We start from the raw sequence: 22,092 nt of genomic DNA, 5'->3' as shown, positions 1-22,092 counted from the left end.
GTGAATTGGAGCTGAAGAGAAAGCGGGAGCTCCTGACACAGAGCTGCTAATGCAGAGGCGCTACACTAACACGTAGTGTGAACGGTCGGGGGGGCACATCCAGAGTACAGTGAGGGATGGATGACGGTCACACTGCGTTCACTGCACACTCTCATCCCCCGAGTGGCTTCACAAACACAACAACAAACAGACGAAATGTGGGATTTTCCAAAGAAGGATTTAAGCCCGTTAATTACAAATGATGTTGATTATGCTCCACTCATCTTCATCTTTTATATTTTTAATAAATCAAAAAACGAGTTCAAACAAGTTTTCTGCAGATTTCAACATCTTCATCTAACGAATGAAATATCAGACCGATGTCAAGTAGGAGAGAATAACATGGGAAACATCACGTTATCTCTCAAACTACGGAGACAGTCGGTGTCCATAGACTCTTTAGTTCATAGTTTATAGAGCGTGAAAACATTTCTTTCTTTTAATTCAGGGTTCCGTATCTTGCCCAAGGACACTTCAGAATCCAGACTGGAGGAGCCGGGGAATCGAATCACCAAACGTCAGGTTAGTGGACGACTCTCTCTAACCCCTGAGCCACAGATGGAACCGTCCCCGTCTTCACGTCGGCCCTTTTGATATTTAAACCGTTTGAACCGCTTCACGCTCCTGCTCCTTCTCACAACTCACATATTCATGATTTACTGTAAACACTCTTCTATCTTCTCATCCGCAAACACACGTGTCCTTTAGCAGATAAACTGCCGCACGTCTGTGATGTCTGAAGTGTGCATGTGTAATTTATCATGGTGTTTTCCATCCTCAGGCTCAGTCAGACACTCTCTGCATGCGTGTGTTTGCATGATTGCATGTTGGTCTATGAACATGTATGTTTGTGCCCTCCCACATCTGCCTGAGGTTCGGTGTTTTCGGCCGAGTGACAGCGGAACGTGTTGCAGAGTCTTTTCACAGCTTCCTGTCTGGGAGGCAGAGCAAGTGAGTGTTTGGCTCATAGCTTCAGATTAAGAGACGTCCACTCTGGCGCCAGCAAGATGGAGGGAGAGAAGGAACGAGAGAGAGGAAAGAGTCGAGTGAGAGGAGAAACTACAACGCCTCGTACTATAAACTGCAGCTACCGGCAATGTCAGGATCTCACAGGAAAGAAAATACACTATATGTTGATGTATTTTTGTCTGTGACCAGGTCCAACTAAATATATACAGTATGTTCAACCTGCAGAACACTCAGAGACCACTTGGAGCTTTCTACCTCTTTACATCTGCGCCAAGGTGGAAACCATCCAGCACTTTATTTCTATATGCTTCAAAATGTATCTTGATATATAGAATTATTAGAGGTACGTCAAAACTGCTTCTATCGCCTGAATCCTCATTATCTTAGCTACACATTGGTGGTTATTGTAGGTTCCTGCTCTTAATGTCTCTGTGTAGTAAGTGAATAAATACCACAGCCCTAGAAATTATTATTTTTACTCATAAAATCCAGAGCTGCACCAAATTTCCCCTCTTCATAGATCTCTAAATTATTTCTTGACAAAAAATAGTCCAAAAAACACACAACCTTTCTAACACGAACAAATCTGTTGTGTAGTTTTTTGTGAAATCCTGCAGAGAGACAGACAAACAGCAATAAAAACCAAACCTCCTCTGCAGCGGTAAACATCACAGACAAACTTCTACTGACAACCAAACAAAGAGAAAGAACAACACTCCTGCGACGCTGCAGAAGCCGGGAGAAACGAAAGTTTTCCACCAAAATCAAACATTGAACTCATCACAACCATCACAACAAAGCACGGCAGAGAAAGCAACAAAAAATGTCAACACAAGCCTGAAGGAAAAAAACAGCAGAACAACATTTGATTCGCTGAGTTCCTCCAAAACACCACGACCTTGACCTTTGACCTTCAACCACCACGTCCTAATCAGTTCATCCTCGAGTCCAATTTAACATTTGTACCCAATTTGAAGAAATTCCCCGAAGGTGTTCTTGAGATGTTTTGTTCACAAGTGTCGGACGGACGGACGGACAATCTGAAACCAAGACGCCGAGTTGTTCACGAGACATAAGATCAGTGACGTGTCTTCACGTCGAGGAGAGAACAAGCTGCTCATCAGCTTCCAGGTTAATCCTCTTTTAATCCTCCTGGTGTAAACAGCGTAGTAATGTGAAAAACATCGGCTTTCACCCAGTTTCTAAATCATTACTTTCTCTACAACCTCGTGGCGCCTGCACTCGCATCCCCGAACTTCATTATGATTAATAAAGCTAATTCGATCGGGAGTCAGTGAGATAAAGGGAGACGGAGTGCGTCGGAGGGGGAGAGAGCGCGAGAGCCCGCCGGATCCTCCGCTGCCATTTATGAGAAAAGTGGACATGCTTGAAAGTCACTGGGGCAAGTGAGGGAGCAGCGAGGCGAGAGACTCGCTGGCGACAGATCGCACCTCATCACCATAGAAACAGGAAGACGACATGACAATGGCTCTATTGGGCTCTCGTGGAGGATACACAGCAGGAGCAGGGGAACGAGTACGAGTCAGAAAGAGGAGTGGGTGGGAGAGGAGGGGGGAGGCGGCGGAGAGATCACACATTTCTGTTTGTTTTGTCAGTTTGATTCTGTGGCGTCCGGACGTATGGATTCAGACATTTGATGATTTAATGGAAGCTCCGGAGCTTTGTTTACACTCAGGTGGTCTCGGTGCGCGCGTCGCTGATGAAATGCAGTGAAGGGACAACGTGACGTATTCTGAAATATGTCAGCAGAAAATACACAGAGTGGGTTCAGTAATAACAATAACAGGGAGGGAAACATGAAGCTGCACACACACACACACACACACACACACACACACACACAGAGACACACAATCTGACATCATGCTGTATGTAATCACAATCAAACCAGATTGAGAATCTGTTCTTTTACCCAATCAGAGAAACTGTTCCCCAATCAGCTGCTTTAACATGCATCCCTGAATGTGGTAGAATTCAGACACACACACACAGACACACACACACACACGCACACACACACACGCTCTCTCACTTTCTCTCAGATCCCAGCCTCGATGTTGCCGTGGTTCCTGGTAACCATGTGTGTTGCCGGTGACGGAGCAGAAAAAGATAAACCTCGAATGAAGAGGAAGAGGCAGAGAGAGGAGAGCGGAGAGAAACCGAGGACAGGAAGGGAGGGTCCTGCTTTTTATTTTACATCTGTACTTCATTATATTTGTGTTACATTATTATTATTTGCTTGTTTTAATTGTTCTGTTCTTCTTTTATCTTGCATCTTTCTCCTTTGTGCCGACAAAGCAGTGCAGTGCAGGGTATTGTTCACACCCCTGTGTGTGTGAGCGTTAGTATGTCTATGTGCAAAATAACTCAACAACACGAGGAGGGATTTTCTCCAAACACGGTGTGAATGCTACTCGGGGGTTTGTCGCCAGATGATTAACTTCTGGAGCTGATCAGTCAAAGTTCTGTCTGCGTTTTCAAGGATATCTCTGCATATAATTGAGAGAGAATCTAAAACTTAAATTAACAGAAAATTGATGCAAAAGCTGCGAAGATATCATGCATGTCAATGATGTCATGCATCCCATAGATCTATAGATAAGACCCTTTAGATTTTATGCTTTTAAAAAGGAATAAAATAATAATTTCAATAATAATCTCATAATTTTATAATTTGCCTTCCAACGTCACTAAAGCACTTAGCTGTACATACATGTAAAAACTTTAGGAGGAGTCATATGAAGGAAATATTTCTCAACAAACCCGACTTGAAAAGACTAATCTCGAGACGCGTGTGTAAACCAGTATGTTAACACGGAGGAACCATGGCACAGGCCACAGTGGAGAGGGTGGGAAGTGGCACAGTGCATTGTGGGGGTTCGGAGACATCTGAGGCGGCGTTAACATTTAAATGTCATTTGCTGGGACGGGAGGACTTGTTGGCAGCGCGTGACCCCGGGGTGATCGTCGGAGAAAAGAAACGAGCGAGAAAAACAGAGAGACGGAGAGAAAGAGATGAAAAGATAAAAAGAGAAGAACTGAAGCAAATAACAAGAAACACAAAAGAGGAACGAACAGAACGAACAGAAAGAGATTTCATGACTTGCACTGACGCCAAACGCTTTATTGTGTCGCGGAGACTTTAATACACCGACTCCCAGTGTAACACCACTATAACCACTATAACCACTATAACCACCATCGATTTCACAGCGAGAAACCACGAAGAAATCTTCCACCGAGGAAGATAACGCTTTCTTTACAGTTTGTCTCCGTGTCTCTCACCAAGATCCCTGGAAAACCACAGAAAAAAAAACAGGCTGCGCTGTATATAAATCCGACGGAAGACAATAACTTCAATGTATCTGAGCAATAAAGAGCGACTCCCCACGGGGACATCGTGACGACGTGTGCTGTGATTGATGCCTGAGAGTCGAGGCAATAACGTTACAGCATAAATTTATATAAGAGAGAACATTCACCTTCAGCGTCCATATAAAATCCATGCTTCTGTCTTTACGAGCACATCCATTAAGGTAAAGAGAACTGGTATCGTGTTCGTACTGGTGTCCAAACCTGCAACACTTGATGTCAAGCAGAAAAGAAGTGAAAATAGCTCTTAGCCATTAGCTCTTGACAATGAAAAGTGAATTTGATGCACGTCAGTTAACTCGATTGTCTAACACATCCCTCGGTGTGAGTTGAGTTGCGGTGAAGTGGCAGCGCATCATTCCACCGTGACACCGCGACTCTGAAGCTGTTGTGTTTCTGTCTGTGTTTGTCCGTTAGTTAGCAGGATACAGGACGGATCAACACGGAACCTGGTGGAACGAGGCAGCACAGAGGCCTGACTGTCTGCATGGACGGTAAAAACTTCAGGGACAAGAGCGCAAGCGAGCACACGGCAAAGAGATCCAAGTGTAAAAAATGTTTTTGGGTTCATTTTGAGACTGTGGCAGGAACAATTTGAACATGGTCGGCTGCCACAAGGTGGAACTGTGACTGACTGAGTGTTAACGAGGATATTAATTTGCATAAGTGGCCAAGAAAACCCAATGAGGAAGCAAAGACAGGTGACGACATCATTTCTAAATGTTTCTACCCACCCAGACAAAGACGAGTTAAGTAAGTAGTAGTAGTGTGAGTATCAATACCTCAAAATCATACTTTAACACAGTACCTGAGTACATGCACGTTCCACCAGTGTTTTTCAGTGACACCACTGGTTCGAACATGACACAGCCCCTGTCACAGAGATGTTTCTCTCTGCAGAACCCGAGGTGCAGACGAGGTGTGAACGTCCATCAGCAGGACCGACGCTCTGCATCTGGGCTGAATCGGACATTTCACAGGATGTCCAGGTTTATATCCGACAACAGACTCATCTCCACATCATCGTTATTGACCGTTCTCCTGCTTTCTGCTGCACATCACTGCCACAAGTGAAAACGTTACAAGGCTCCAGTTGATTCATTCCTCCAGCTCCTCACACTCTCTCTCTCTCTCTCTCATTAAAGCCTCCCCCCTCTCCCATCTGTCTCCTTTTTCTTTTTTTGACATAGTGCGGCTACATGGCAGTAAATCGCTCCTTGTGGGGACTAAAAGGCCCAGTTTTCCTAAATATCTGCGTTCACGGAGAAGCAGGCAGATATTGCGGCGAGGGAGTGGGAAGCAGGTGGAAGTCGGAGGCAGTGCAGAGAGGTATTGATTAAAAGAAACACACATTGTGGTCAGAGCCGCGCTGTGTGAGCCGCCTCGCCTTCCAGGAAGGGCTGCTATCAGAAAAACATTGTGCTGGAGGTAAATAAAACATCATATCCACACCCGTTGGCATGGCGATCAGTACGTCTGCACTGCGCTGCCTCCCTCACTCACTGTTGTGGGGTTTTGAAATGCTCAGTAGCTTTTACGACACAGATTATAGGAGCAATGACTACAGACAACACGTCTCCACTTCCTGCCGTCGTACAGGTGCAGCCATCTTGAAGAGGTGCCGTAGGGACGGTGGAGCGGAGACACGATATTACACAACTCGACCAATCGCAAGTCAGTCGATCGTGACGTTTCATCATTATTACAGCATCTAAAAAAAGAAACAAATACTTAAGAACCAAAACCAAACTTATAGAAAGAGGGCGGGGTGACCTATAGTGCAAGCAGCCACCAGGGGGCGATCAAGACACTGTCATGTCCATCCTTATATGCAGTCAAAGCTAAGCAATCACTCCAGCGTATGTTTGGGACATTGATACCGAAGCTCAATCATCTTTAGCTCCAATCGACGCCATCTTGTGCTGATGACGTCGCTTGTATCCAGGATGTTTTGGCTTCATTTCTGGATCGTGGGAGGAAGTGGGGACACGTCGTCCATCTTTATAGATGAACACTTATGTCACAGATTCCTCTCCTGTCATTGATTAAACTCTGTTCTTCAAATTACACATTTAATTAGATTTCCCATGTAACCGAGCGCTCCAGCTTGTTGGTAAATCCACATTTAGTATTCATGGCTCCATGAATATATAAATTGACCTCAGCTCCATCTCCCTCCACCTCTGACTCTGCTCATCAAACACACAAGTGAAGTCAAGTAGACTCACTTTAAACATTGATCCTGGGGTGAATGAGACTCACGATTCTTAGCACCGCTCGGTTGCAGCTACACGGTGAGTTGTTATCGCTGAGGAGCTGCGTTAGTGTTTGGGTCGGGTCTCGTGATCCTGTGGCCTCCGTCAGGTTTCTGTCCAAATGTTTGAAGAGTCTTCCAGGAAAAATCCCAAGAATTGCATTTTTAAACCATTATTATTTCTTTGTTTTCTATTTCACTCTCCACTAATTGTTTTGTCCAGTTGTTAACCTGCATTCTAGGTCGACTCCGGGTTGTGAATAACGGGGGGGAGCTAAGTGGAGCTGAAAAGGTCATGGGTTCCCCTGAAGGTAAACTCAAATCATGTGCACCTTACAAATTAAAATTAGGAACCTGCATGAGAGCAGCGTACACGTGAGGCTGTGGCTCAGGGGGGAGAGCGGGTCATCCTCGAACCAGAGGGTTGTTGGTTTGATCCCATTCTTCCCAAAAAGACACTATATCCAGTGTCTTGTCTATAGAACAGCAAACATCACTGATGTTAGCGTTGCACAAAAGGTCGGAGGGTCACTGACGTAATCAGAAATCTTCCTCTGGCTGCAGATGTCAACGAACCCAAACGGTGGATGAACCAATCAACCTATTAACATTTCAATTCTCAGGCCCTGCTGCTGCTGCGGAGTCCAAAAAAAACAGAAACCCCTGACAGATTGAAGTAATAGAAGATGATAACTGTTATTATCTCCATCCCAACACCTCTCCCATCCCAATACCGACGCTGCCTGACCTGTGCGGCCTCCGTTCCAAAGATAGAACACGGAATAAAAGACAGAAACGCACTGAAACTCTGCTTTTGTGCGCTGCGACTGCACGAGATTCCCCCGGAGAAGCAGGTGAGGTTCGTGTAGTGCGAGTCTGAGACAATCTCTGGGGAGCCCGGCTCGTACTGGAGTGTAAATGGGAAAGGAAGTGGCCCATCCTCCGCTCACAAAGGGAAGCTGGATGTTTGTCCTTCAGGTTGCACATTCAAGGTCTTTAAGCCTCGACACCAAAGAACCTCGACCGTCTGCATCATTGTCAGATCAGTGCATTGTACCGAAGAACACAAAACCAGTTGCGTGTTTTTGCAAACCTGCCGCATTCACTAACTTCAGCCTGCAATAATCTGAAAGGTCAGCGTTTCACTGACCCACTGGCCTTTGTGCTGGTGCAACATGAGGCAATGAGACCTTTTCCATTTTGAGATTTACTCCTGCAACACGAAAATACCAACTTTGTAAACAAGGTTGAAAACGAGCGGTGTCCTCTGAAGAAAATGTGTCAAAGAAATAAACCCTTTAAACCTCTTCTTCACGCTGTAAACTTAGCAATTTAAACCCCTAATTTTAGTAAAGCTCTGAGAAAAACCCCAAATGTATTTGTGATCGAGGATTTAAAGCGATTCAGGTTGTGACGTTGATCCAGAGAAGAAGCCTCGATGAAGGTTGAGAGTTTCCAGCTGAGGCCTCGAACTGTGAAGGACAGAACGAGGTCTTCATCGATTCTGAACATGGCCACCGACAGAGTGTCAACAGGCTTGTTTGGTCTTCACCCAGAGCTCTGCCTGATCATATGGACCAATAGAGAGAAAAGATGCTCAGCCGGCAGATTACTCCAGAGATATCACCAATTCCCTGCCGCCGCCGCCTGCTCTCGCCCAGTCTCCACTGCTCTCCACAGTCAATATTGATTTACTGTAAATTGGTGAGTTGTCAGATAACCCCGCTGCAGACAGTCCAAAGGTTGTTTTGCTGAAAAAGAAAAGGTTTTCCTAACTTATTTGCTTACAGCCGAGCTAATTATGGTGTTACAGAACATTGAGTTAGCAGCAGGAGAACATTAGAGCTCCAACGGCAGTAATGGCTCTGCAGACGCCCACTAAATGAATGAGTCTGAGGAGGACATACTTGAGGAGATAATTTACACTGGTGCCATTTAAAATAACATCTCTGCTCATTAATGGGAACACACTTCAGACGGCGATTTTAATTATTTGCACAAACAAAACAAAGCAGAAAGAATTAATGCAGCGGTTTACAAGGTCTCGTCCTCAGGCTTGGTGGGTTAATGAACTCGTCTGGTGAATCTGGCACGACACAATTTGATGCTGCAGAAATAGCTGAGGGAGCAGAAGCTGAAACGACTCTAAATATTCACGCGTACACACACACACACACACACACACACACACACACACACACACACACACACACACACACACACACACACACACACACACACACACACACACACACACACACACACACACACACACACACACACGTACACACACACCGAGCACCGAGCCTCTCCTGAGTCGGGCATCAGGTCCCTGAGGCCCCGGATAACGAGGATTCTCCAGAGGAAGCACGAGGCCGGTCGTCATATCAATAGACTCCACTGCCAGGATCAATAACTCCAGAGCATAACAAGCCAACACAGAGAGGACAGTGAAAAAGTGCACACACTAAACCACAAGCACAACAAAGGACACACAATCAGCTATTTTCTGCTTTTGTCTAGTCTGTAGTTCCTGAGCCCCCCGAGTAAAATGTCCGTGAACTCTTCACGGCGAGCGAGTGGACGTGTTGATGAAACAAGTAGAACAACATTTTCTTTGTGCATCATGTAAATACACAGAATCTGTAGGTGAGGGACAAGGTTTTTCTGTTTTCTAGTTTTTAAAATGTCGTCTGAACCTGAAACATCTGCAAAACGTATCATCGTCTGTGTTCGGTGTGGAGAAATGTTTAATTCGTGTGATAAAAGAAAAACTCGTTGGACGGTAAACGGTGAAACAGAGACCAACAGGAGGAGTCTCGGCCTGGATCTCCACCACACCGGGAAAAACATTGGCCCCCAGAGGCTGATTCATTGTCAGACGACAGGCTTTGAAAATGTGTATTGAGTGACGGAGCAGTGGAGCCGCTACATGTGCTCAACAAACCGTGAGTCAGTCTCAGCTGTCAATCAATGCAGCTCGGACCATGAAATAACGATTTATTCACCTGGACAATACAGTGAATACACTATAGAGGAGATCTGTCCACTTTCCTGTGAGAGGGTTACACTGATTAACAGGAAGTCGAGAATAGAAACGTAAAAAATGCTGCGAATCGAGGCTAAAACACGAGTAAAGACTGAAGTAGACGAGGTTACGTCCACTGTTTACTGTTAATACTTCAGCCCGTTGATTTCAGCCTCTTATCTCCCTCCTCTCAGTTGTTCCCCGCACCTCTCCGTGTGCGACTCCGTCAGTTATTCCACAGCGAGGGCCGCGGAGGGTGAACAAACAGAGCACCTCTCCACCGAGGCGAGACGGAGAGAAGACGAGGAGGAGGAGGAGGAGGAAGAGGAGGAGGAAGAGGAGGAGGAGGCGAGCGCAGCAGCATCCTGGTGGATCTAATGAGACAGAAGGGAAGAAAAAACGGAGGAGGAATGCTGCTTGTCTCACCGCGGCGTGCAAACAAAACTCCCCACGTCCTCCGCACGGCCCGGAGACAGCAGGCGGCGAGGACGAGACGCTCTGTGTGACTCGCTCCACTGCGCAGATGTTTGGGGAAAAAGGAAGGCGACGCCGCTAAAAGCCACTTTAATACGACTCAGAAGAAAACTCGGCCATTACGCCGATAATATGAGTGTGGTGCAGCTGCCAGTGAAGCTGCAGGTGAAGGTGAAAGGACTGAGGGAGAGTGAAGCTGACAGGATGCAGATATTTCCAGATCATCTGCATCATTAGCCAGGATGGAAAGATTAATAATCAACTAAATCTTTTAATACACGGTTTTAGTTTCCCTGCAAATAAAAGTTTTTCTCTTCATGAACCTGCAGAAACAGTTCCTCCGCTGACAGATGTGTCACTTCAGATGTTTTTTAGGAAACTTGTGTGTGTGTGACAGGTGACAGTCATGTTGACATCCTGCAGACTGACCCGTCGCTCTTTCCTCACGAAGAGTCGACGCGTTCACCAAGACGACGCCGCCACCGAGACTCATAGGTCGCTGTTGTTTACCGTGAGCGTAACTGACCCAACGTACAGGTGGAGCGTTCAGCCTCTACCTGCTCGAGGCAAACTGACCACAAGAGGTTTCAAAGGCAATAATATTTGTGAAATGATTTGATTGAATCGAGAGATAAGCGTATTGTTCCAGCCCTAATGTTTAGCACTTTAGAAACATTTATATTTCTTGTTCCTCTGAATACATGCATCCTTTTCCATTTGAAATATCACTGCAGGATAAATAATCACGTTCCACGGTCGTCACTCTCTTTTGTCCCTTTTCCTACAAACCTCTGTTGATCACCTGCAGAACAACCGACGTCTGCCAAACAACGACACAACGATTTTAATTAGCTGCAGACTGAGTCATGTGTGACGAGGGAAACCTGCCAGTCTGCCACATCAGCTGGTGCAGTGCACTTCCTCTGCCTACAGGAAAATCACAAGCATCATTTTCAGCCACGCATGACTGGAACGCTGGCAGCCGAGCCAGCAGAGACACCGAGGCGTGTGCACGAGCGCGCGTGTGTGTGGTTTTCTTGTGTGTATTTCACTTGCGCAACAATTAGTCCAACAGATCTGTGATTAATGTGCACTACAGTGTGTCTGTGTGCGCTCGCCAACTTCCCACTGAGCCAGATGAAGTCGCATGGTTCCTCGAAAGCTCCCATATCACGAGCTGTGGCTCTTCACCAGGGGCCGTCTCCCACAACCGGAGCAGACGATGCAGAAGGAGACGGACTCGCCAGATGTGCGTGTTGCTGATAATTGGCGGAGCCGCTAGCAGCCATTTCAGTCGGACGTGAACAGGCCCGGTGGCGAAGGGACGGACGTGAGGCGGATGTGTCAGGTCCACCGCGTTGTAGTGAGTCACCTTGGCTCTACTGTAATTTCTCTTCTCATAAATATTCACAGAACTCGTCTGCTGGTTGACACGAGCTCTCGTTAGTCAGAAGTTAGGTACAAACATGCCACCGCTGTAATGTGATAAATGACTCATCCACGTCAAAACATACATTGGAACGAAGAGTGGAGTTCATACCTCTGTCAAGAAATGAAAACACATTCATATTCAATAGATCCAGATTTTTTACTTGGATCTGCACACACACTCATAAACATGACTGAGTGTTTTTATCGAGATTCATGAATTATTCTCTGAGAAATCAATAAAAATGTGGAAAAAACGTTAAAAGAAATTCGTCCTCTCTCTCCCGTCATCGCTCTAATCTGAGAGCAAGCGTTTCACCTGTGAGAGCGAGAGGAGACGAGTTGAAGCTGGAGCGCAGGAAATCCGAGTGCAAGCAGCAAAAATGGAAAAAGGATCTCACTCCGACGCTTGCGTTCACACATGCACGTCCTATATAACTGCAGCGAGGTCACGAGGGTCAGACCGACGCCATCGGACAGCAGCAGATCGTCCGAGGTTCAAAAGGAACATTTGTATTCATGCTGCCGGGTTCAAACATTAAACTAAAGTGACCCAACCCCCTGGTGTCTGAAAGTGCACTTTGAAGTCCCCCATTGTGTTCGGCCTGTTGCCTGAAAGAGAAACATGAAAGGAAATCACAACTTTGAAGAAGACACGAGCGCCGACTCTCGCCCTGACCACTCAGAGCTTCCGGAATCAAACCCACGGGTAAACAAGTCTCTGACGCTGGGATAGTTGCTGCTCTTCAGACGGGAGCCTCAGACTGCGGTTGCCATAGCGTTTGTGACGAGCGGACGACACGAGGCCGTGGTCGATAACAGCAGCGTGACTTAATATCAAAGGTCAAGAGGCGGAGGAGGTGAAGCGAGGAAGCACTGAAGCGTTCAAATGTTACTGACGCACATTTACAATATAAAAAAGTATAAACACATATATCTAAACACAGCTTAGACATTAACATATGAATTAGCTCAATTAAATTAAATCCTGAAGACTTTTTTAACATCTCATCTGCACCGGACCCGACAATGATGGAACAAATAAAGAAAATAAGTTAAATCTGCTGTTTATTTACATTTCAGGAAGATTCTCTGTTTACATAAGTTCAAGAATTAAATCAACTGGCTCCTGCACTTCCCTTAATGCATCATGAGAGTTTCTTTAATTATGCTGATTCAGTCAATTTGCATTGACAAAGGTTTATTACATAAAAACAGACTTTGGCTGATATAAGGAGTCGTTACCTCATGCATGTACTTACAGGCTCCATAAATAATAACAACAGCTTAATCTAGGACAGATAGTTTTATCTGGTGAAATAGAATAACACCCGACGCTGCAGTGGTTTAGAAAGTCTGCACATCACTTCCTCTGCTTCCAGAGTAACGGCTCCACTTCAAAAACACAAGACTGCACTTTTCTCACAGTTCAGATTCTCACAGCTTCGCCTCTAAAAGCAGGAAAAACCCACTCGACTGTAGAAGAAACCACAAATAATAAAGTGTGAGCTTCGTTTTGTGTTGTCGGCCCCTAAGTGAAGGTTCCCAGTGGCCTCGGTGCTGCCGTATGATATCAATGTTCTTTCTAAGCAACTCCTCTCGCCCTCTCTCCTCGCGTCGCCGCCGCTGCCTTGCCCAGCGTGTGATTGGCCGTGTCGGGCACTTCATCAGAGCTCAGGGCTCAGTGTCTTATTGATTAGGCCTTTGGCAACGCAGGCAGATTTATTCTCTTATTAGAGGGCTGCTAATGCCTGATCAGGACGGATTAAAGGTCTGCCACCGCCTGCAGCTACACCGTCTTTCAGATCATTTCATTAGGCCTGGATGGAGCCACGTAATTAGCCCGAGCACTGGGATCGTGCGGCAGAACCACAGATTCCCAGCAAAGAGGAGAATACTGTTCAGATCTTACAGTAAAATACATTTTTGACTTTCAAAAGAGCAGAAGTGAATGTGTGTTGATTTGAAGGAAGAAGCAGCTGAGCCACAGTTACATCCTCTCAGGCTGGATTCAAAGATCAATAAAGAAGTGACGAGTCCCTTTTGATTGATTGCAAAGATTTGTTTGAATGAATCTTTCATCCATCATTGTTGCGTTGATTGGAAACGTGCAGCACGAGAAGCTTCACACACGTCTGTGGGTTTCTCGCTTTTCTGGATACTCAAAATATTTATCCCCCGTTCGCGTTCTTCAGAACAGGAAAACCTAGAAAATCTAAATTCTTCACAAATTGTCACATTTATTGTCAGTATTAGTCATCGGGGGCCATTCAGATCTCCAGTAACCCCTGGCCCCACCCCTGGATCCGCCCCTGCCCTTTCCATTTTATTGTGAGCAAGATTAGGCAAAATCAAATGAACAGATTTCCATGAAACTTGGTGGAAGGATGTGGTATCGATCAGGAAGTTACACATTAAATGGATCTAATTCCTGAACAAAATCCGGCACATTTGGTGAACTGATATCTGTGAGTGTGTGAAATCTGGTGCAGTTCGGTTGAATTCAAGGGAACTGTCGGGCCTTGGCGAAGGTTTGAGCTCCAACGAGAGTCATTCTTCTTTCACCGTGTTATTTTTTTCATCATTTAAAACCAAAGTCTAATGACGATGACTAATTCTCGCCTGCAGGCAGCTCGTTCTCTCTGTGGACTGAACGGGACAAAGCAGGAATAGATCTTAACACCAAGGTAAAGTCTGTTTAATCCTCTTAACTTCACTCCTGAACATCTGAGGAACGTGTTTTAATGTCTTGTTTTTCTGTCTCTTGTCATTTGACATCAATAAAATCTCCCAGGATCAGATTTGACTCAAACCCAGTGAGTCAAACCAGAAACCCGGAGCTGATCTGATTGATTTTACATCGACGTGAGCTGTGCCCGGACACCTTCAGACCCCCCATCCCACAGGAGCATGCTGAGCACAAAGCAAATGAACCACACACACACACACACACACACACACACAGAAACCCCCGATCACACCAAGGCACATACTGCCGTTGCTTGGCAACCAAACAGACTCTCTCACACACACACACACACACAAATACACGACATAATGGTTCATTCGTATCCAGCTGTGTCAGCGTTGAGGAACAAAAACTAGAAACCTGTTTCTCTACCTTCCGTTTTTAAAGATAAGAAAAAGCCTGATTCTTAATACATGACATCAGATAAAACAAGCAACATGTTCCCTTAAATTCATTTACTGGCATGTTTAAATATTGGTTTTGATATGAATCAGTGCTTCATCACCTCAGAGCCTCTCTGGGCTCTGTTCCACATCCAGTATCGACCCGGATTGATTGATTGTCTTTATAAAATAGTCGTTATTTACGGCACAAATCTAATCTGGACCCTCGTGCAGCATAAACACAGTCGAATGTCTCTGAGTTCTTGAATTTAACCAAGCAGACGAATCGTATATAATTATCAGCATCTACTCAGCTGAAGCAAACATTTCTAACATAAACAGATATAACGGTCGCTGCCGCACAGAATCTTTACAATAATGATCCCTCCTCCTCTAAGTGTCAACCGCCTTTAATGCTGAGAAGCAGAGAGGCAGCAGCACAACAAGAAGCTTGATGTTTAAATCCCAGCAGTAAATTACTCAGAACTATTGACCCGACCGTTGCTCTGCCAATCACGACTCTATTCAGACAATAAGAAACACGGGCCCATTACATGACGTCTGCACAGCCCCAGTTTATCCGAGCGACTCCCCGCCAGCCGGCCACTTCCCTCGGAGCTAAGAGCTTTCCAAAAAGCTAAATGACAACTCGGAGCTCTAAAAGCATCTGTCACATAACTCACGGCCCATTCAGCTGATCACTGGCAGAGCTGACGTGTACTTCTTCCTCACATATCGAACACTGAGCATAGAGGTAGTGTCGGGACAGATACACGGGCGGGAAGGTTTTGACGTTTCCTTCCACCGTGCGGCCAAAAGTATGTGGACACCACAACAGGAGGAAATCTGTGTCCCACAATGCATCGTGAATCGTAGAGCACAACCGATGGTCACCGACCCGGAGATATCTACCATCATGCTCTGCAATCGCACCATTTTCAGAGTCTTGTGATGTGAAAACAAAATCGTGTCATTTTGCAAGAATCAAGGACAGAAATTCAAAGGTTACAACAATAAACGTGCAGAGCAACAGTCTCTTCTTTCATCTTCACAGTCGTACTTGTTGAAGAACATGGAGCACCTGCCTGACAGCATCCAACTGGAAGTGGGTTGATGCCACTATTCTCTCTCTCTCTCTCTCTCTCTCTCTCTCTCTGCGGTCACAGATCCACACAAAAGAAACCACTCTCTCACTTATGACACCCAGCGGGCGAGCTACTCACCCCGTGAGGACCACCACGAAGTCCATTACATTCCAGCCGTTGCGGAGGTAGGAGCCTTTGTGGAACGCGAAGCCCAGGGCGATGATCTTAATGGCGGCCTCGAAACAGAATATTCCAATAAAGTAGGGCTCTGTGTCATCCTAGAGAGAAACAGAGAGACGATGAGGAGGGCGATCTTTGTGTTGGAGGTAATAGAGTGGTTAATGAAGCGCTCCGTCAAAGAAGAGGGGGTAAAGCAAAAGATAGGAAGAAAGATGGCTCCTTTTTACTCCTCGCACCAGCGTGAAGAGGAGTGCAGGAAGTGGAGCGCTCTTCTTCGGATGAAAGGAACGTAAACACAGTGAAAACACACATTCACACACACAGCATGATCTGAAGGGCTGCGGCGAAATAACATCGTCTCGGGCCCGTTTGTGTTGCGTGTCCGAAGATCCAGGATCAGTGGTGCACACGGGCTCGACAGGGGCAGGAGCCACAACGTCAAAGGGGCCCCTCGGACCCACTAACATCCAGCGTCGGATCTAGCGTCGGATCCAGAGTCGGATCCAGAGTCGGATCCAACGCGTAGAACTTGACACTTTTTCTGCGTCTCCGTTAATATCTGCAGAGGCCTGGGGGATGCAGTGGATATCTCATGCCTGCACTAACCTCCCCCCCCTCTCTCTGTCGTCCCCAGCATACTACAACCTGACAGACAGTGTCCCCGTCCCCCCAGCCTCCAACATAAATAACCACGTGAAAGCAGTGTGACAGGCCGGAGCGCTGTAAGAAATGTGACCTTTCCTATCCCACGGACTCCGGTCAACACGCAGCGATAATAGATACGTCGGACGAGAGTGCGGCGGATCGAGCGTGAAGGACGCGGCGGTGAAATATCCACAGTTTGTTTGTCGATATCGAGAAGCCAATAAAGCTGTCGCCGGCCAATAGGAGAAGCTTTGCATTGTTTAGAAGGATTATATTCATATATGTCTTATGTAACAAAGCTGGAGCGCTGCCCGGGTAAATGTTAACGTCTATCAAACACGTGTCGAACGCGGCCGATGTATGAATACTGTACTTGTGGAAGACAGCTGGGGAAATCCCCAAGGCTCGTGCTGCTGAAGACCTGCGACGGTGAATCGCTTCCATCATCACCTCCACTTACAGCACGCCGCCGCCGCCGCCTCTGTTGACAGAGCTTCATAAATAAAAGCTGATCCCTTGTTCTAATTAAAAGGCTTCTCGTTGTATTACATCCTCAAGGTGGAGGAGGCATGAGAGAGAGAGAGAGAGACGCTTTGTGTAACCACTCCAATCACTTTCTCAAATGCTCAGCGCTGCGTTGTTTTTTCCCCCCTCGCAAAAAAAAAAAACCTTTGCATCACAGCCGCTGAGAGAATTCAGCGACGGGAGCAGGTGGTACGACACGAGAGGAATTAATTGACTTTTTTCCCATCAAGCTGTTGCTCCGTGTAACACTCTCTGACTCGCTATTTGCAGACAAACTCCCCTGAGCGACGAACGCCCTCAAAAACAAAACGCGGCAAAGTGCTGAACCGCGAAGCTAAGTGCTGTTCGGGGCGGACGGGGCCAGAATGGGCCACTTGACCCCCGCGTGCAACAGTCGCTTTTGGTTTCTCCCTCAGACTGGTTAGCGGAGCGGAGATCAAATGTTGGTTTAATACACGTGTGAGCAGCTGGGGAACAGGCAGCAGGTGATCGGAGCTGGTTCACTGAGCGGCTGCGATGACGGGTCAAGATAAAAACAGGGGGAAAAACACCCGGGGTTACGGAATATCAAGGCCATACTGAAGAAGAGATGCTTTTAGAGATTTGAATAAAGTTGTAACCCAGAGGAAAGTTGGAATATAACGTGAATTTAGTCGTAATTTAACGAGAAAAACATAATATTCCCGCTCTAAAATGACACGTAGCCTAAATGACGACTTTATTCTCAAAAAATTTCAACTTTACACTGTCGCTTCCGACAAAAACAAACCTGTGGCCGTGTGATTATTCTCTTCCCTGTTCACTGTTCACATTGTCTTTATCTAAACAACAGGAAGTGGTGTGGAGGAACTCACCAGACGCTCGGACAGGGGCGTTTTGTCGCTGGCCGGTAGATGCTGCTCCAGGGCCAGGACGATGCAGTTGGCGATGATCGTGGCCAGGATCATGTATTCAAATGGAGTGTGAAGGTTAAGGAGCAGTTGGAAGAGAGGTTGCATCATTTTAAAACATCACAACAATCAGGGTTTCTGATAGAGACGGTAAATAAGGGTTTAAGACTTTTTAAAGACACTGCAGGACCCTGATAATCGTTTCCTGTCTAAACAACGACGGTAGAGAAGATAATTCCTGTTGCTGCATGATGTCATTACACTTGCATATACACACACACACAACGTCCAACAAGCCATAAACCCTCCTTCACGCTCTGGTTCAAGGCTTCTAGAGAGAAAACATCCCACACACACACACACACGCTCAGCAACCTTCCAGACGGTTGAACATTTCCAACCATTATCAATGCTCGGCTCAATCTGCAAATCTATTTCCCCCGGGTCAGTGTCCGTGGGTCAGGGTCCACCGAGGAGGGTCTGTGCATCGGGGGGGAAGATGCACGATTGTTTTCCATTTCACAACCAACCGCCCACAGTGTGCGACCGGTTTTTCCTGCCTGGATTTTATAAAAAAGCAAAACGCCGACTTCCTTTCAGCTGCTGGTGGTAGTTTTATGTTTTGGTCCGAGTCATGACATCGATAACGCAGATAAATTGTTATTCAATTAAAGCTAGTGCTGTTGTAACTGTCGCCCACAGAGCGGATCACGCTGTGTTATTGTGTTTGTCGCACGAACACAAGCTTTTCCAATAACTTAATTCACAGGTGGGCTCGAAAATCTGGGTTTCTCCTCATGAAAGAGTGAGAAGGTGTTTAGGGTTTGAAATGATGTCACTTTCTGTGATCCAAATCTCCTGTTTCACGACGTAAATCTGATTTAATGGTGATAATCATTACATCCACCGAGGAGGTTATGATTTCACCTCTGTCTGTTTGTTTTTTTTAGCAAGATTACACAAAAACAAACTTAGTGGAAGGATGCGATATGAGTCGGGGGAAGAAGCCATTCATAAAGTCTGGTGGATCTGGATCAGAAGGCAGATCCAGGAACCTTTGAGATTTCCACCATTTTCTCAGGGAATAATTCATAAATCTTTATGGGAAAATAAAGAAATCGGGCATATTTATGGAACTGATATCAGAGTGTGTGGAATCTGGTGCCGCTTGAATTAAAGGTTCTCGATACTGAGCTGGTTTCAGAACTAGAAGCTGCACCGAGGCCCAACTGATCCAACATCTGGATTTCTATTTGGATCTGCACACACTCATCAGTCCCGTAAACATGTCAGACTTTGTGTCCATCAAGATCCAGGAAGTATTCACGGAGACGTCAACAGAAATGTTTCTCACAATGTTAAAGGAAGTGAATAAACATTGATCCGCACCACAAATTGAACGGGTTCTTCTCTGACTGATACCAACATCCTTCCACCTGGTATTTTAGAATATGAGACAAGATGGTGAACATCCCTTGTCACGTTTGAAGGTCTTCTGCACAGTTTAAGTGACCAACTACCTGTAGATGTTAGCAGGTGTTAGCGGCCACCAGCGGATGTTCGGGACGTAACCTCAGATGTTTTGGCTTTGGTCGAACCTGAGGGAAACGCTGAGGCTAAAGGGAAATCTGATTATTAGCCATGTGGCGGCTCAGTGGATCATTACCTCTATGACGTTTATAAACCCAACGCTGTGCTGTCATCTCTCCATCCTCGCTCACAATCAAACCAGCAAACAAACGTACAGGGGAGCGTAACCACCTGGCTGTTGTATTAGTTGCTGCTGTTGTGGGTTTAATTTGAGGATGGTTCACTTACACGAGGAGAAACAACGCTGAGATGTGGAGGCTGAACCCTGTGGACGTGTTTTCGTGCGTGTGGGCGCCTCCAGCACCACGGAGAGCGCGCGCTGCTCTGATAACGTGGCGCTGCTTGCTTCCTGAATACGCGGCTCTGCGCGGTGGGGGGGGTTGGACAAGGTGTGGAGCGGACGCTTTTACGCACGGAGCTTTTTATGGACTTCTCGTCTCGCAAATCAACAAGCGATGTTTAATCATGATGAACCACGACGCACGGGGGTTCTGAGCGCGCACGGCCGACAGTTGGCTGCTTATCTGTGGACGCGGACGCCCAGAGGCTCCGTGAAAGGCCACAACAATAAGGGGGGGGAATAGTGGAGTGTGAGGAGATGTGTGTGGAAGGAGATAAGGAGCAGGAGCGACAGGTGCAGGAGGAACACAGCCCCCCCAGGAGGAGGCACCTGCTCCGCGCGTCAGGAAGGATATGGCCACTCCGTGATGCGCTTGGCGTACTTCCTGATGAGGTTGTCCTCCCGGAAGATGAACAGGGAGCGGTTGACCGTGAAGCAGTTCTGTTTGACAGGGTTCGGGTTGTAAATGGCCATAGTCCGGGCTCTCTGCGCCATCGACTGCTTGTACATCCTCTGGCCGCCCGGTGCGCCTCCGCCGCCGGCACCGCCGCCCCGGGCTCCCCCTCTCCCCGCGCCCGGTCCTCCTCTCCCTCCTCCTCCGCCGCCGCCGCCCGCGCCTCCTCCATAGCGGCTGGGGAGGTCTTCTGCGAAGCGAGGCATCCTGGAAACGCACAGATCCAAACGGGGAAATCCAAAGCGGTGTCAGTGGGAGCGGGGGGGGTGCGCATCACAACAAACACACTTCATCCAAACCGCAGCTCGGGAGGAAGCGAACAGAACCCAGAGGAGCCGCGGGGGGCCTCATTGGAGAGCTCCTTCTCTGGAGCCCCTCCACTCACTCATCCTCGGGAAATAAAAAAAAAAAAAGTTTTACGCGTCACAGATTCTGTTGCGTCCTCATCAGCTGGAGAGAGAGGAGGGAACAAAAAAAATCACATCATCCACCAACCCACCCCCCCACCAAAAAATAAAAATCCCGAAAACATCGCGTCAGCATCCGAACACACGTAGAAGCGTCAGACTGGGAAAGCTTCTTCCAGCGGAGAGCGACCGACACGCGGCTGCAGCACCAGCGGGCACCGTTTGATTCCTGTGTGGAGGTGGGGTGTGTGTGTGTGTGTCTGTGTGTGTGTGTGTGTGAGAGTGTGTGTGGAGGTTTTATACCCACTCCCCGGTGCGAGAAAGGAAAGGAGGACATGTGACCTGGCTCAGCCAATCAGGGACTGGAGCGTCTGTTCGCTGCTTTTATTATAGGAGAGTGTAAAAGTGATAAAGTTTAATAAGGAGAGCGGTGATCAATGAGATCTGTATCAACAGCAACATGGAAAAGATGTTCGCACAGATTATAGCAGCTTGTAAAAGATTGTTATTGGGTTAAAAAAACATGGGGAAATATAAATAAGATGTTGCATGTTGGCAAAATGTGTTTTTATTTTCTGTTCTTGTCAAAATGTCTCCTTCCTCATCCCCACTGCTAAAAATATTATATTTTAATTGATATAATAAAACTAATCTTATCAATAACACAATATGCATGTGAGTATATTAATCAATATAAGTGCAGACTCACCTTGTTGGCAGAATAAATTTACTTTAAAAAGGTAAAATAAAGATATACTGTGTTCAACCTGTGGATGTTGTTTCCCATCGTGTTAGTTTCATCCTATGTTTTGTTTGTTAATCATCATCATCATCATCATCATCATCTGCAGCCAAAGAATCATTAAGATACAACAGAGAAGCCATCTAGTGGTGTAGAGTATGTACTGCAATAAGAATAAAGGATAAATAGCTGTTGGTAGGTTTTACTTTTTAAAAACTTGAGCTGATATTGCAGCAGCTGTTGTGGAAACAAAATTGCTAATTATTTTAAATTGAAAACATCAAAATCTTGGGTGCAATAAACTAAACTAAACTCAGCTTCCCTTCCACTGTCATCCAGTATTTACTTATTTACATTTAAGAAAAAAAGAAAATACATTTAAATGCAGGATTTTTCTTGCTGATACGTTTAACTTCACCTTATTTTATATTAATTTGTTTTAACAGATTTATTCACTTTAAATGAAATGTTATGTGCTGTATTTATTCCTAAAGCTTGTATTTTTTTTTGTCTTGTT

At 46.2% G+C, this 22,092-nt stretch overlaps 1 protein-coding gene across 3 annotated transcripts in view; it reads right to left on the bottom strand.

The window, feature by feature from the left end:
• cacna1bb (calcium channel, voltage-dependent, N type, alpha 1B subunit, b) overlaps positions 1-21,116 on the bottom strand; it is a 92,531-nt gene extending 71,415 nt beyond the window's left edge. For all 3 annotated transcript variants that reach the window (XM_035184299.2, XM_047344389.1, XM_035184301.2), the window contains exons 1-3: positions 20,328-21,116; positions 18,007-18,112; positions 15,941-16,080 (exon numbers count right to left, since the gene is read on the bottom strand). In XM_035184299.2, the coding sequence (XP_035040190.2) occupies positions 15,941-16,080; positions 18,007-18,112; positions 20,328-20,632 (551 nt within the window). In that variant the 5' untranslated portion in view covers positions 20,633-21,116. The remainder of the gene's footprint in view (positions 1-15,940; positions 16,081-18,006; positions 18,113-20,327) is intronic.
• Between the last annotated feature and the right edge of the window lie 976 nt (positions 21,117-22,092).

This window comes from Hippoglossus stenolepis, chromosome 18, assembly GCF_022539355.2.
Source record: "Hippoglossus stenolepis isolate QCI-W04-F060 chromosome 18, HSTE1.2, whole genome shotgun sequence".
Classification (NCBI taxonomy): domain Eukaryota; kingdom Metazoa; phylum Chordata; class Actinopteri; order Pleuronectiformes; family Pleuronectidae; genus Hippoglossus; species Hippoglossus stenolepis.
Note: the sequence above shows the minus strand (reverse complement) of the source record. Positions and strands in the feature narration are given on the sequence as shown.